This window comes from Schistocerca gregaria, chromosome 1, assembly GCF_023897955.1.
Source record: "Schistocerca gregaria isolate iqSchGreg1 chromosome 1, iqSchGreg1.2, whole genome shotgun sequence".
Taxonomy (NCBI): domain Eukaryota; kingdom Metazoa; phylum Arthropoda; class Insecta; order Orthoptera; family Acrididae; genus Schistocerca; species Schistocerca gregaria.
In genome coordinates this window covers 311,305,323-311,320,776 of record NC_064920.1, presented here as the reverse complement: position 1 = coordinate 311,320,776, position 15,454 = coordinate 311,305,323, and the positions used below count along the sequence as shown (strand labels likewise).

The following is a 15,454-nucleotide window of genomic DNA, read 5'->3' as shown; positions in this document are numbered from 1 at the left end:
AGAACCGATAGAGGTACTCAGGGAACCCTCCGCCACACACCGACAGGTGGCTTGCGGAGTATGGCTGTAGATGTAGATGTAGATCAATATCCATTGCAGACTGAGTGACACAGTTTATATGTGTATGCATCTTCAGGAGTATTAACAAAGCCTTTTCATTATGCCTGCATGCAACTCATCATGTCATCTGTATGGTGCATAGCACTTTATCCTTCTCTTTATGTTGTTGGTATTCCAGCCTGGAGTTTCCATTGTTTAAATGTACATTTTGACTTGTAAGGACCATAAGATGTCCACATTTGAATATAGTTGTTCACATAAATATAGCTAGGTGAGAAATATTGCACAGAGATGTTGGCATGTTAACTATTAGAAGCTGACTTTTGTATGGAGATGTTATCATAATAATTAATAGATGATTAAAATATTGTCTTATGATTCTATATATAGAAGAGCATATGGGTGTTGATGCAGTAAGTAAATACATGTTAATCTATAACAATATAAAGACCAAATTTAGTTCTAATTGTATTCTAGTGAACGAAGCAGTAATTTAATTTAAATATATATTATATAACGTAAAATTAAGGAAGTTACACGAACTATTTTGTTAACACCATGTATACTTCAGCAGAAATTTACCAAGCTTCATGTAAATTTCACATGTTTACAATTTTCCTAGTTTGCTTAATTCTTAAAATTATCCAGACAAATTAGGGCAACATAATCATGACATAATTTCTTGGAATTAAATATGCTCAAAGCTAAAAATAACAAAAGTATTTTCTGGATGTGGGAAACTTTAAATACAAACAACTTTTCTCTTAAGGACTTTTCTGAAAGGTAATATGTTCACTGGAAAGAGTGAAATCTGGGCTTTCAAATGATCTATGTTCTGTTGGAAATTGGAAGTAAATGTGATGACATTATCATGAGCACATGGTTTCTGAACACCATAACTTACAGGTAACTCTTAAAACATAATTTTTCATGATGAAATCAATATACCATTGGATGGAATTAGCAGAGCCCAAATAATCTTGTAGATAATAAATTTCAACATAATTTCCCTTACATAACAATTTTGGTATTTTAAGAAAGTGAGCTGTAGTTACAGCATTACACTCGAAAAGAGGAAAAGGAATTACTTATCCAAGGAGTAGAATTATAGCACATGGGGATATTCCATTTTGCAATGTTTCAAACTAACTTCAGAGTAATCTGTGATACTCCTTTTCATCTTGCTCAAACATAGGTCATTTGTAGGAGTCTTTATGGACTATATTAATATCTGCATCTCTATGAGCACTTTTGGCCTGACGGACTTCATGAATTTCGGTTGTGTGCTCTGCCTGCTGCAATTGCACATCATATATCTCCAGGTACAGCTGCCAACATTTCAAAGAAAATAAGTTTGGCTCGCTGCTATGGTGTGAGTACAAGCAAAACCAATTAATTTCATAGACATCACACTTGTAAGCTGTTACTTTTGTGCAGGTGTTTACTTATGCAGTAATTCTGAGTGTTGACATTCAGCAAATCACCTGAATGTCACAGCACTTCTCATCCTTTATATTTATGCAAATGATTCCATCAGTCCTTGAAAGCTTTTTTATTATTTTCATTCATTCATCATGTTTCATAGATTCCATTAGAGCTGTGGAACAAGTCGAAGTAAAAATTAACAAAAGACAAGCAAATCATGGAAACTGAATCTGTGTACTGTGTTAATAATAAACTCTGTGTGCGCTGTTGAATATTGTTTGTCCTTGCACTAACTAAATATAAAGTAATAAATTAAAAGGAAAGCCATTTGTTTGAAAATAGGTGCCAATCCCTCAGTTACAGTGAAGAACCATTGTTTATCTTCATAAAATAAGGGAAAGGCAACCACTCACCTGTAGTGGATTGATGCATGAAACATTACCGAAAACAGTGTTCACACAAGCTTTCAAACACAAGCAGTCTTGCCTTGGCCCTGGAGTGTACGTTTGGATGTCTGTGTAGTTGTGTGTGTGAATGTGTGTACTTTTGCTAGAGAAAGAGCTAGCGCTTGAAAACTAATGTGAATGGTGTTTTCTGTCACGTATTTACCAGTATGTGCTTCAAGCATTGATCTGCCATAGGTGTGTGCTTTCCTTTCCCCTATTATATGCATTGTTCCATCTTGGATTCTCATTATTGTTGTTTATCTTATATTCTTGTCTTAATTATTACTTGATTACATTTGATTTTTCAAAGAAAATAATTACCTGTGTGTGTAACAACTGCATCATGTTTACAGTAGACAACTACTTATCGTGCCACTTTACAATGAACAGTGCTTCGTACCACGTAGCTGACATGAATTTTCAATCCATGAATCTAGGTAATCAGATAATTTATAGAAGGAATAGTTTATGAGGCACTGATTTTCTTGTTTATTGGTATGAATTTCCAATTTCTTGTCTTATATTAGACGGGAGCTCATAGAGTACCAGGCTGTGGCAATTTATACGACAATACTCAATGATAGAAAGAGGTACTGAACAGGAGAAAAGAATGTAAATAAGGTGCAGATTACTGTAGTTTAGTAACAATTGGCCAGAGGATGGAAGGAGTATGTATGCCTTCTAGAACGTCCTGCACACAAAATACAAATTGACAAGGCAAGAAACCTTGATTAGCCACTTTCAAGAGAGTGCAAAGAAATATATCCAGCCATTCAATCGGCTAATTCTGTTGTGACATTTTTGTACATTACAAATAGCAACAGTTGCAACACTACCTTGTAGCACAGTATTTTAAGAGATATTAACTTTCTAGTTGATTTGGGTAATCATGTAGTTGGTAAAAATGATAGCAGATGGAGAACAATGTAGGAAATGATGGATTGCTACTTCCCTCAAAGATGACAATGTTAAGTTGCAGACAGGCATAGTTAGGTCACTTACAGTACACAACACGATATTGCAGTGCTTCTGTTATTCTGATTACGATGCGAAGTTCCTTTGGACGTGCATGCATGAATTCGTGATTGCAAATAATGACAACTATCAGCTGTAGAATGAAATGATGGCAATGAAAATTTGTGCCAGACCGAGACTCAAAACTGGATTTCCTGCTTTCACAAGTGGTTGCCTTACCGTTTGGCTATCAGTGGACAACTTGTGGCCAGACCCAAACTTCCATATGTCGTCAACTCTGCATCTACGGCCTATGCTCATACATCCATTTTGCATATTTCCATACAGGTGAGATGTTATGCTTGAAAGTCACTTGCTCGGTATCGGCAGGTAAATGTGATATTGCAGTGCCTCCGTTATTCTGATTACGATGCAAAGTTCCCTTGGACCGGCATGCATGCTTACAGTAAGACATGCATGCAAGCTTACAGTAACCTTCATCACAAAAAGAGAAAAACACACCCATGACTGCCAACTCTGGCAGCTCGTGCAAGTCTGGGTCGAGGGGGATTGAGAGATCGGGAAAGGAAAGAACAGAGGAAGGGAGAAAGCTCGTGAATGCATTGACAGAGAATGGCACATGATGAAAGAGAGGGGATGTAAAATGGAAAGAGGGTATAGGACAGAGGGGACAGAAACTGTTGGGTGGAGGGTGTTAGAGAGTGGGTTACCTTAAGTAGCGGCTAGTATACTTTCAGGAATGGAGAATGTGTTGTAAGACAACTCTCCTCTTTGTGTGCTATCATTTGCCAAAATCTCATTTCAATATCACAAACTGCTTGTGAGATATGCAGGGTGTTATCATCAAGAATGAGTGCGGCTACATAACATCAACTTTCTCGAGATTGGTGATAGATGGAGACCTCTTCCTAAGTCTAAAGAAAATTAAGTGTGTTAGCTAAATTTCGTACACAGCAGTATATGGTGTAATATGCACTAGATGCAAATTCACAGTGACCCCTGTTTTTCATTGCAAAATTTTTGAATTTCAGCCAGTGCGATACTAACATGCAAAATATCCCAATAACTGTGATTATTAGTGAAGTGATAGGCACTTCATCATGAAACTGATATATGAAGTTATAATTGACACCAAAACCACTTATTTACCAAATGGTTTCTTTATAATAGTGTGAGAGAGGTGGCAGAGTTGCCAATGAGGGCACATCATTCTGCCAGAGTAGCACATCAGCCATCAGCTTGCCGAAAATTCATGGACTTGTCTGAACAAGGTCTGTTGCAGAAATCCAGCTGTGAGTGTGCCTTCTGTACATACAATAGGAATTTTATGAAGGCGTTGTGGGTAAGAACTACACATCACAATGGACAAAATGGTGTCATGATGCTAACCAACTGGTAATAACTAATTTGCTGTTGTGATAAGGGTCGTTCAAAAAGAAACGAGCTGGCGGCATAATTACAGAAACCAGTACCTGTATGTTAGAAATATTGACCCTGGCTAATGCGACACTTGTCCCACTGTGCCACAAGGCAGTGAATGGCTGTCTCATAAAATTCCTACGGCGGCGATGTTAACCAGTTCCGCACGTGTAGCTGGACGTCATCATCTGAGGTGAATCGTTTGCCCCCTCAGAGCCTTTTTAAGGGGGCCAAAAATGGTGTAATCACAGTGAGAGAGGTCCAGACTGTATAGAGGGTGGCCGAGAACCTCCCATTTGAATTTATGCAGGAATGCTGCGACTGTATTGGCCATATGAGGCTTTGCATTGTCATGGAGCAGAATGACCCCATGGGTGAGATTGCCTCGTCGTTTTGATTTGATCGCTTGGCGAAGGGTGGTCAAGGTTTGCGAGTAATGCTGGGCATTCATTGTTGTCCCGTGCTGCAGGAAGTGAATCAGAAGGGGCCCATCTGGGTCAAAGAAGAACGTCAGCATAATCTTCACCTCAGGCAACGACATCCGAACTGTATGTGTGGAACTGGTTAACATTGCATCCCCGGGAATTTTATGAGATAGCCATTCACTGTCTTGTGTCACAGTGGGACAAGTATCTCAATAGCCAGTGTCAATACTTCTAACATACAGGTAGTGATTTCTGTAATTATGCCTCCGGCTCATTTCTTTTTGAACGCCCCTTATCCCTTATGACATAAAATTCAGTATTAATTTCTTACTCAAGGCATGTGAATGTGTCAAGGGCCTTGCTGCCGAGGTAACACCAGTTCCCATCAGATCACCAAAGTTAAGTGCTGTCAGGCTTGGCTAGTACCTGCGTGGTTGACCATCCAGTCTGCCAAGCACTGTTGCCGAGCAAGGTGCACTAAGCCCTCATAAGGCAAATTTAGGAGCTGCTTGACTGAGAAGGAGCAGCTCCATTCACGAAAACTGAGAACAGCTGGGAGAGCAGTGTGCTGTCCACATTTCCCTCCATATCCACTGACACCTATAGGCTGATGATGGCATGGGTGTCAGTCAGTACTGTGATAGCTGTTTAGTCCCCCTTAAACATCCCAACAACCACCAGTAGTGTGAGGTCTTGCAAGGCCTGTTCAGATGGAGTTTAGGAGGCATGTGAATGTTATTTAGTTGAAATTATCATTGTGAGGAAATATTTAATACACACACATTTTAATTACATCCAAAGAGTTATTTCTACAGCATTCACTTAATATTTTTATCTTTGTTAAAAAAATTACACAGTTTTGCTTAAATAAGTCCTGTGGTTCACCAAAATCAGTAATTCATGATTGCTCTTGTAAACATTTTTTTTCCAGCGGAAATAGAAATGCATGAAATGTAACTGAATCTAATTACTCTCTTTTGTATGATTTTAAGGCGCTGATAATGCATTTTAATATGTCAAACAGTGGAAAATCCAGGATGGAATGTAACAATTTATGAGATGGAAAGTTGCTACTCACCACATAGCGGAGATGCTGAGTTGCAGATAGGCACAACGAAAAGACTCTCACAATTAAAGTTTTCGACCATTAAGATCTTCGTCAACATTAGACAGTGTATGTGAGTCTATTTGTTGATGAAGGCCTTAAAGGCTGAAAGCTTTAATTGTGAGAGCCTTTCTGTTGTGCCTATTTGTGACTGAGCATCTCCGCTATATGGTGAGTAGCAACTTTCCTTCTCACAGCATTTTACTATGTGAATTTTCCAATCTTCCCAGTGATTTGAATGTTCGAACAAACTTTAAGCTTTCAGCCAGTCATTGTTCAATACATTCCATGATATTTCAGCTGGACACGTGGCTTACCTAAGTAAGAGAAGATCTCCCTATAATGAGAAACTCATGACTTTATTTTCTTCTTGTGATAAATACAAAAACAACATTGTAGGCAACATTAATAATGACATTATAGGAAACTGCTGCTAACCACAAAGTGCTGCTGTTTTTGTATTTAAGACTCCACTAAAATTGCACAGTCAGTTTGTAGCCATTACAAAGAACCATCAATTAAAAAACATGCAATGAACTAAATTCTATTTCTATGACAGCTTGTAAGGAGAATTTAAATCCTTCTGTAGCCCTTCTTACCGGGTAGTAGTGCATGATCAACTTCTGACTATCATTAGTGGATTTCTATGATTAAGTCTGTGTAGATCCTGCCAGTGTACTAAAACAATGACTTTTTTCAAACAGAAAATACTTTAAAAATGTCTCCCAAATGTCTATGAACACACTGCCTTTCCATTATTTACGAGAGTTACAGTACATTTTACAATATTAGAAAAGTGGAGACATAAATTGAGATATACAGATAATCATATTTCATATAAGCAACTAATGAACAGAATGAAAATATAGATAGGATGGCAATAATGCCAAATACTTCTTGAATTTCAGTGGTTCTTGTGGATGTAGTTTACTTCCTTTCTTATATTTTATTGTAATAATATTTACATATGGTTTGATAGTTATACTTGTGTATGTTTTGTAGAGGAGGCTGCCTGGTAATCCTATAATGCTGGTAGTGCCATCACATCCTGTTCTTGGTGGTTCCCACAGCCCAAGAATGAGACAATGGGAATCATACCTTTCAGCACTGGGAACAGTTGTTACTGTTGTTCTAAAGGCAGGTTAGTGCTTTTTGGAGTTGTCCTAACCAGTTTAGCTAATTATTATGTTTATTATACCTGTCACACACTTCCTGTCCTAAAATCTCCACCTGTACTTAGTATCCCTACCAGTGCAAGCCACAATAGAGGCAGATGAGCTGGCATTGGTAGCATAGTGGGACAGTGCAGAAACCTGCCATAGAGGGTGTATGTAACATGTGGTGTGGGCAGAGTTGTTTACCTGCGGGTGGTGCCGCGCGGAGAGGCTGCGCGGATTGAGGCGCCATCACACATTGCGCAGCCCCTCCTGCTGAAGGTTTCAGTCCTCCCTTGTGTGTGTGTGTGTGTGTGTGTGTGTGTGTGTGGTTCGTAGCATAAGTTAGTTTAAGTAGTGTGTAAGTCTAGGGACTGATGACCTCAGCAGTTGGTCCCCTAGATATTCACACCCATTTACCTGCAGGTGGCAGTAGGTGGTGTGGGCCAGTGCTTGCTCTGAGTTTGACTAATGTGGACCTCATCTAGTGTATTGTTCCATGTGTTGTACAGAGTACTTAGACATTAGCTGTCAATTACAGCTGCACATGGAGTTCTTCCTGTGCTAGTCTCTAAGTGGGTTCAGATTCTTTGCTGCCCATAGATCAACTTGCACATTGACTTTCACCTTATTCTTGTAGTCACTTCAGCCACCATGGCCCTGGCATTTCAGGAATGCTGGCAGGAATGGTCGCACCTACAGGAGGAGCTGCAACAGCTCCTGCAGCAGCATACGCAGACACTGGATAACCCAGAATATGGACTTTCTTCATGCCCTTGCCTCGCTGGGGGAGGGGGAGAGGAAGGCAGGTGCCCACTGTTCTGTTTTCTGCCCCCGTTCCAACACTATTTGTGGGCTTCAATCGTTCAGCAAAAAGGAAGGTGAATTACCTGTGCCAATTCTTGCTCACTGGTAGGTAAGGCATATTGCCATTCCAGTCAATAAAATTCTCTTGTTTCTATCCAGCAACACAAGTTTGTATGAAGTTGTCCAAAATTTGATGCTCTCCACTGGCCTGAGAAGCTTCCCTTTGCTGAGCTTTGTTGGTTGTGTGCATGGTATTTTGGACATGAAACCCACATGGTGGCAGTGTGGTTGCATATTAACCAGCAACACAAGTGGCCTGGGCAGTTGTATATGGCCTGGATCGTCAGTTTGCTGGACCTCATACGCAAGTGTAAATTTGAGTGTCCCAGATGAAGGCTTGTTAATTCTGGATGTGATTGTCAGGTTAGCTCCTGAGCATGAAGTTCAGGCTAGGTTGTTGACTTTGTCTGATCCTTCTTTAGCTGACGTTGCTCAAATTGTGAAACTGTATGAGCTTACGGCAGTGGCAAGGAACATCCTTTCTGACGATTGGTAGGTGGCTCAATTGAGTGTGCGTGGCAAACGGCCCTTGGTGCCCCACAGGATACACCATGCAAGCTTACCTCCTGCTGAGTCACCATGTGTTGCTGCCAATGACAATACCAGTGCAGTGGCATTGTGACCTGGCCCGTCCTCACTCGTGCTGAGCTCGGTGGGTTCATGCCACTTGCAGTGTCCTAATTCCCATCATTTTTTGGCTTCTTAGCATCTTTCTCCTTGTGCTCATTAGGCAAGCCAGTAGTCTGGCCCCAATTGTTATTTGCTACATGTGCACCATGACTGCCCAGACTTGGAGGTCATGTTTGGCATATGCCGATGAATAGGTCATTTATAAACTGTTCGTGACAGTCGACAGGGTATGAGTCAATCATCGGACACCCTTGTGTTTCCACTGGACTCTGGGGCTGTCTCCGATGCCTTGCATGTGTCATCCCAGTATATATTGCTGACTTTGGTAGTAGATGTGTGACCAGTCGAATTTCAGATAGACAAGGGAGTGATAGTCAGCGTCATTAATTTACGAATGTACGGGTTCTTGGGGTGCCCAGAGTTGCAACGGCCGGGGTGCCCTGAGTTGCAACGGCCGCTCTGCCGAATTGTTATAGTAAATCGTATCTCCCTTTGTAATGGCAATTGTCCATCTCCGCACGTTAGTGGTCAATTAATATCTTTGGGCCTGATGCGTTTCCTGTTTTTGGCTTCCAGATTGTTGATAAAGTGCATTTAGTGTCTCAGTCTGTTCCTTTTCATGCTTTGGATCCCTTACTGTGTTCCTAAAGCCTGCTGTTTGAGAATACCTTGGGCCAATCAGAAAATTTCGAGGCACATATTTCTCGTAAGGTGTCAGCAGTACCCAAATTTTGTCGTTCCTTCGCCATCCCCTTCACCATATACAACAATGTAGAGACTGAGTTGCAGCATCACCTGGATTGGGTCATTGTTTCTCCTGTTTCGTTGAGTCAGTGGGCCACCCCTTTGGTGGTGATTCAGGAGCCCCACAGTGTTGTACGCCTTTGCAGTGATTTTAAACAGGTGGTTAACAAGCAATATGTTGCAGATTCATATCCCATTCCACAGTGGGCAGAATTGTTGGCAAAGTTGCCAGTGTGCCAGTATCTTTCCTGCATCAACTTGCATGATGGTTACCTGCAGTTGCTTGGAAGTTGTTTCTTGAACTTTCCTGATCCTTAAAACCCCCTTAAGGTCTTAACAGTTGAATCACTTGTGTTTTGGAATCTCGTCTGCACTGGAAATTTACCAGCAGTATTTGGAGCATTTGATTCAAGACATTCCCAGTTGCATCAGTTACCTTGATCAGGGTGACAATCCTTCTGGAAAACTTGGAATTCCTAGGGAATTACGTTTTAGCTGGTAAAATTAGGGAAATCACTTAGAATATCAGGAATTTAAAAAAATCAGGGATTCTGCATTTTTTATGTTATATTTTTATTTTTAAAATAATATCTCAAAGTGTGTTAATTACATGAATATTATTCCACACAAATTATTGATGTTTAAAAACTGTGGTTAAACTATTGTGTATGGCTGGTATATAGCGCAACAGAGAGGCAGGGAAAGTCATTATTGTGGTATGCTGTGCCCTTCCGTCACTCTCCCCATTTTTTTTTCCTCTCCCCCGTATTTGAGTAGCCACCTTCTTGACGACATCTGGATCATGGGTCCTACTTGGGAGGAGCATTTGTGAAACCTTCAGCTGGTTTTCCAACCACTCCTGGAAAATGGCCTCCACTGCAAGCTGGAGGAGTGCATTTTTTGAGTCAAGTGCTTTGTAAAGATGGTCTTGTCCTCACAGACAGTCACATCAAGGCAACTACCAACCAAGAATATGAAGGAGCTCCAGTCTTTTTTTCATTAGTACTTAATTTTTGCTCAGTTCATTCCCCAGGTCACAACACCTACCAGCCTCTTAATTGGTTTAAGAGGGGATTAAGTTTGTGTGGTCTGCAGATTATCAAGGGCTTTGCAGTCTCTCAAACTTTATTTGTGTTCTGCTTCCTATCTGGTCTCCTTTACACTGGGTAAACCTTTAACCCTGGCCTGTAACACATCTCAGTATGCCACTGGTGCCATCCTGTCCTGTAGGAACCTGGATGGCACTGAACAGCTCATGACTTACACACAAAGATATTTTCTGCTGTCCAGCGTAATTATTCACAAGTGGAAAAGGAGGCACTCACTATTATTTTTGGGAGTTAAAAAGTTCCACATCTTCTCATATGGTGTGAGGTTCCTCCTCGTCACTAACTATAAGCCATTGACATTCATTACCACTCTTAGTGCCCAGCATAACAATTCTTATGTGCTGTCATGGAAACTAGTGAGGCCTGATCCAGGGTTCGGTCAGCAGTAGGCTCTTGTGTTCGTGGTGGATGATGCTGTGCAGCAAACCTCATCGATCTTTCCATTGACAGCATGCAAAGTCAAGACCACCACGGCCACTGACTCACTTTTTCAGAATATCATTTCGGCAGTACAGGTGGGTTGACTGGAGCACATCTCTTCTGGTACATGGCATACATTTTTTTCCTACAATGTGATTGGCTCAATGTTGTCCTGGGGTGCTCATGCTTTCCATGGAGGAACAGTGCTGCTAGGCAGTTTTTCCCCTGGCATTGCATCCTTGCTGACTCAAGTTGCTGTGTGCATCCCTCTGGGGTATGACTCATATGAAGGCATTGCTGTAGCGTCACATCTGCTGTCCAGTGATTGATCGTGACATCGAACATCTGGTGTATTCTTGTGCTCAGAACCAGGATGCACTGCTGCCATAGTTCTCACCTTTGCTGGTCCTTGAGCACCCTCGGGACAGGGGTTACGCTATTTCACGGGCCCTTTTAGGCAGCAAGTGGTTATTGGTAGATGATGTATTGTCCAATTTCCTGTATGTAGCCAAGCTGTTCTCCATGTTGTCAACTGCCATGGTTCATTCATTGTCAGTAATGGTTTCCTTGAGTGATCCCCCCAGGACCATGGTATCTGACAGCAGTCACCATTGTGTGCCACAGGAGTTCGAGAACTTTTGATTTGTCGTGGATTTCAGCATCGTAAGTACTGTTATGTTCCACTTGGCTTCTAGCTTGGAGGTGGAACACTTCATGCATAAATTTTAGATCCAAGTGGAGAAGTCCATGTCTGACACTTCCCGTGACAATGCTTTGTCAGGTTTTGTGGGTAGGTACTGGGCGATGCCATGACACCCAGCAGTCTGGCAAAATGTTTGCAGGGGTACCAGCTGCAGGCTATCCTGAATTTACTGCACCCTGAGCTGCAGACCGAGGACCACTGTGGACAGCCACAGTTTTTTTTCTCCAGTGCCTGCCATTTTGGCTCTGTCCTTTGGCTGGCAGCATTGGTGGTTGCTGGGTGTCATGGTGGGCCACAAAGGTCAACAGTCATTTGTGGTGGATGTCAAAGGGGTCAGCTGACTTGCCATGCAAATCAGCTATGCTCACACCCTTTGGAACGTCAATGCTGTAGTCTGCTGGTCTGCCAAGCAGCAGATTTGGTCATGACATTGTTCAGACTGAGTGCTGCCACTTGTAGCGGCTTACTTTCCTTTTGCCGTCCCCTCCCTGCATTCTGCTGCCCTCTGGTCACCTACAGCAACAGCCCCTGTGAAGGGGCACCTGTGCCTACCGATGTGGAGCCCATAATTTTAATCCACCCTCCTCCTCCTCCTCCTCCTCCTCCTCCTCCTCCTCCTCCGCTGCCTCGATCCCCCAGCCCCTCCCCCCCCCCCCTTCCACCTTCCTCCTCTTCCAATGGAAGTGGCATTGGCTCCACTGTGGCTAGTCAACCACCTACTGCTGCAGCATCTGTGCCCATCCACCCTACCAGCAGAGCCATCAGTGTTGCCTCTGCTGTAATGTTCTCCAGATGCCTCTCTAGTTCTGTGCTGAATTTCACATCCCAAGCCTGGTCACTTTCAGCCCTATGTGGCCTTTTCAGGGAGGAGGGATTTAGTATCTCCACAAGCGGACATAATGATGGAGGCAGACAAGCTGGCATGGGTAGCGTAGCTGGATAGTGCAGAAACCTTCCATGGAGGGCACACACGACATTTGGTATAAGCGGACCTGCTGGTGAGGCGTTTATCTGCAGGCAGAAATAGGCTGGGTGGGCCAGTGCTTACTCTGAGTTAGACCAATGTGGACCTCAGCTAGTGTATAATGCCATGTGTTGTGTTAGGTGGTTAGACATTAGTCATACATGCCAGCTACGTGCCGAGTTCTTTCTGTGCTTATGGTTTCAGACTACCTGCTTCCCCTAGGTCAGTTCGCATAGCAAATTCATTTCCATCTCACCGGATTCTGTTTCTCAGCTATTCTCAAGCCACCTTTGGCCCCTGAAGTATCGCGCCAACCAGATAGTGAAGCATCGTTGTCACACCTGTGCAGATACTAAGTGTACTGTAAGTGGTTTTTTTTTGTTTCTTGTATCAAACAATTTCACTTGAATCAGTTGAATCTCCTCCGGCCCAGCTGTCTATCATAGCAAACCTTTTTGCCTTTTTCAGGCTGCACACTACACCAAAGGCTGTTTTGATTCTTTTCAGGAATAGTGTGATCTATTATTTCTAGCTTTTGTTTCCTTCTCACTATAATTTTGCTATTTATACAGTAGTGGAATTTGTAGCAAATGTTAGTAACTTAGGAATATAGGAGACTAATCACAAATAGCAGAACTATTGAGCCATTGACAGACGTACTCATACATAGAAAGAAAACTTGTCAGCTTTCAGAATAAATCCTTTGTCGAGCAAGAGCACATGCATGCAATGCAACACTTGCACCACCGTGCGCACCCCCCCCCCCCCCCCCCCCCAATGTGTGTTTTGTGGGTGTGTATTTGTACTCTAGCTCAACAAAGAATTTATTCTAAAAGCTAGCAAGTTTTCTTTCTTCTATATGTGTGCCACTAATGACGACTCAGTATTTATTATATTCATTGAGCAGTTTTCTTTACTCATAAATTATTTAATTTTGCTATTTAATATTTTTTCTTGCTGCTTATATCTTAGCAATTTGTATTAATATTTAGTGGACAGGCTACAATTCACCTTTTGATGTTTGAAATTGTTTCATATGGCTTATTATCTGCAACTATTTTTGACCTTCATTCACTTTTAATGCTATGGTTTTGAATTTTTCTACTTAGATGTTCACCCTCAAATTGATGAATCTTATATTTTCATTATAGGTTTTTTTTCTGATTCTTGTGGGATTATTTGGCCATTAGCAAATAACACATTATTTAAAACAGAGAAGGCAACCACTCATCTATGGCCGACTAATATGTGGATCATAGGAGCAAGTAACAGAGGAAACAGTGTTTACAGTATCTTCTGAGGTCTTGCTCATTTTCAAATACAAGTACACACACGATGACACATATACTACAAGGTATGCTCCTGCAGTTACAGCGAGACTTATCAGTCTCGTCTTGGCTGTGGGAGGGTACATTGGTGTGAGTGTGTGTGCGCGTGTGGTTGTCTTTCCCTTATTTTATGTATTGTCTCGTCTAGAAATTTCCATTATAGTTGTAACTCATAATTTAGTTAAACAATCTGCAATCTGTTAAACTTTTTTGTGCTTTGATTGTATTTTTCTGTCCATGAACAGTTCCATGCTTGGTGAGAGAGAGAGAGACTCCTCTTGTCCTAAGTCTGCCTTAATTGCAATAATTTTTTATTCTCTTGCTTGACAACTTGGATCAGATGCTTGCATATTCTTCTTTTTGTTATTGCTCTCCACAACAAATTTTTCTCAATTGTCCCAAAAGCTTTTATTTTGTGACCAGTCAATGAATTTTGTTCTTAATTTAAATTTAGCTCTTTTACTCAGTTGCCTACTTCAAAATGAAAACATCATCTGTGGTGAATATGTCCTTCATACCTGTCCTGCCTGGTCCCCTAAATGATTTTCATGAGAGATTATATGGAGTTTATTTCTTATGATTTTGGTAAATATTGTAATAACAGTATTAAGATGATTAGTTTTGATTGTTTTTTTTTCTCCTTAAAAAAGTTTAAAATTTGTTTTTTGGGTCTTACAGCAATCACAAGAACTATGTATTTAAAAGTTGTGTTATTCTCATTGTTCATCAATTTTCTGGTGGTATGTGGTACATTTACCATGAAGTTTGCAAATGAGATAGGTGGCCCAATGGTTAAAGGCAGTGGACTCACTTTTGGGAGGGCTGGCATTTTGCATTTAGGAAATAGTTCACACTGAGGGATTGTACAGAGACACTGCTGTCTGAACATTGCACAGTCTCCTGTGTAGAGATCATAGCAATAGGCACCCCTGACATAGAGAAGCAACTGAAAGAACTGAAAACAAATAGGTCACCAGGTCTGGACAGAATCCTAATTTGGTTTCACGGAGAGTACTCTACAGCATTGGCCCCTTACCTAGCTTACATTTATCATGAATCACTCATCGAGCACAAAGTCCAAAGTGACTGCAAAAAAGTGCAAGTGACTCTGGTGTATGAGAATGGTAAAAGGATGGATCCATAAAATTGCAGACCGATATCCTTAATATTGGTTTGCTGCAGAATTCTTGAATATATTATAAGTTTGAATATAATAAATTTTCTTGAGACTGAAAATTTTCAGTCCACAATTTGGCACAAATTTAGAAAGTACTGCTGGTGTGAAACTCGGCTTGCCCTCTTCTCATGTGATATCCTCTGAACTGTGGATGAGGGGCAAATGTACATTCCATATTCCTAGATTTCCAGAAAGTGTTTCACACAGTGCTCCACAGCAGACTGCTAACGCAGGTCTGCACATTTGGAATAAGTTTCCATATGTGTGAAATTGTTTGAAGATCTCTCAGGTAATACAACCCAATACACTGTCATTGAGAGCAAATGTTTATCAGAGACAAAGGTATCATCGAAAGTGCCTCAGGGAAGTGTGATGGGGCTGGTTTTGTTTTCTATATACAATGAGGAATTGACTGATAGGGTGAGCACCAATCAGTGAATGTTTGATGATGAAGCTGTAATGTATGGGATAGTGTCCTTGTTGAGTGACTGTTGGAGGATACA

The 15,454-nt window shown here is 41.3% G+C and overlaps 1 protein-coding gene across 1 annotated transcript in view; it reads left to right on the top strand.

The window, feature by feature from the left end:
* The window catches only part of LOC126343159 (KAT8 regulatory NSL complex subunit 3), a 157,622-nt gene that overhangs the window by 49,779 nt on the left and 92,389 nt on the right, over positions 1-15,454 (top strand). The window contains exon 7 of the mRNA XM_050001917.1: positions 6,858-6,996. Within this exon, the coding sequence (XP_049857874.1) occupies positions 6,858-6,996 (139 nt within the window). The remainder of the gene's footprint in view (positions 1-6,857; positions 6,997-15,454) is intronic.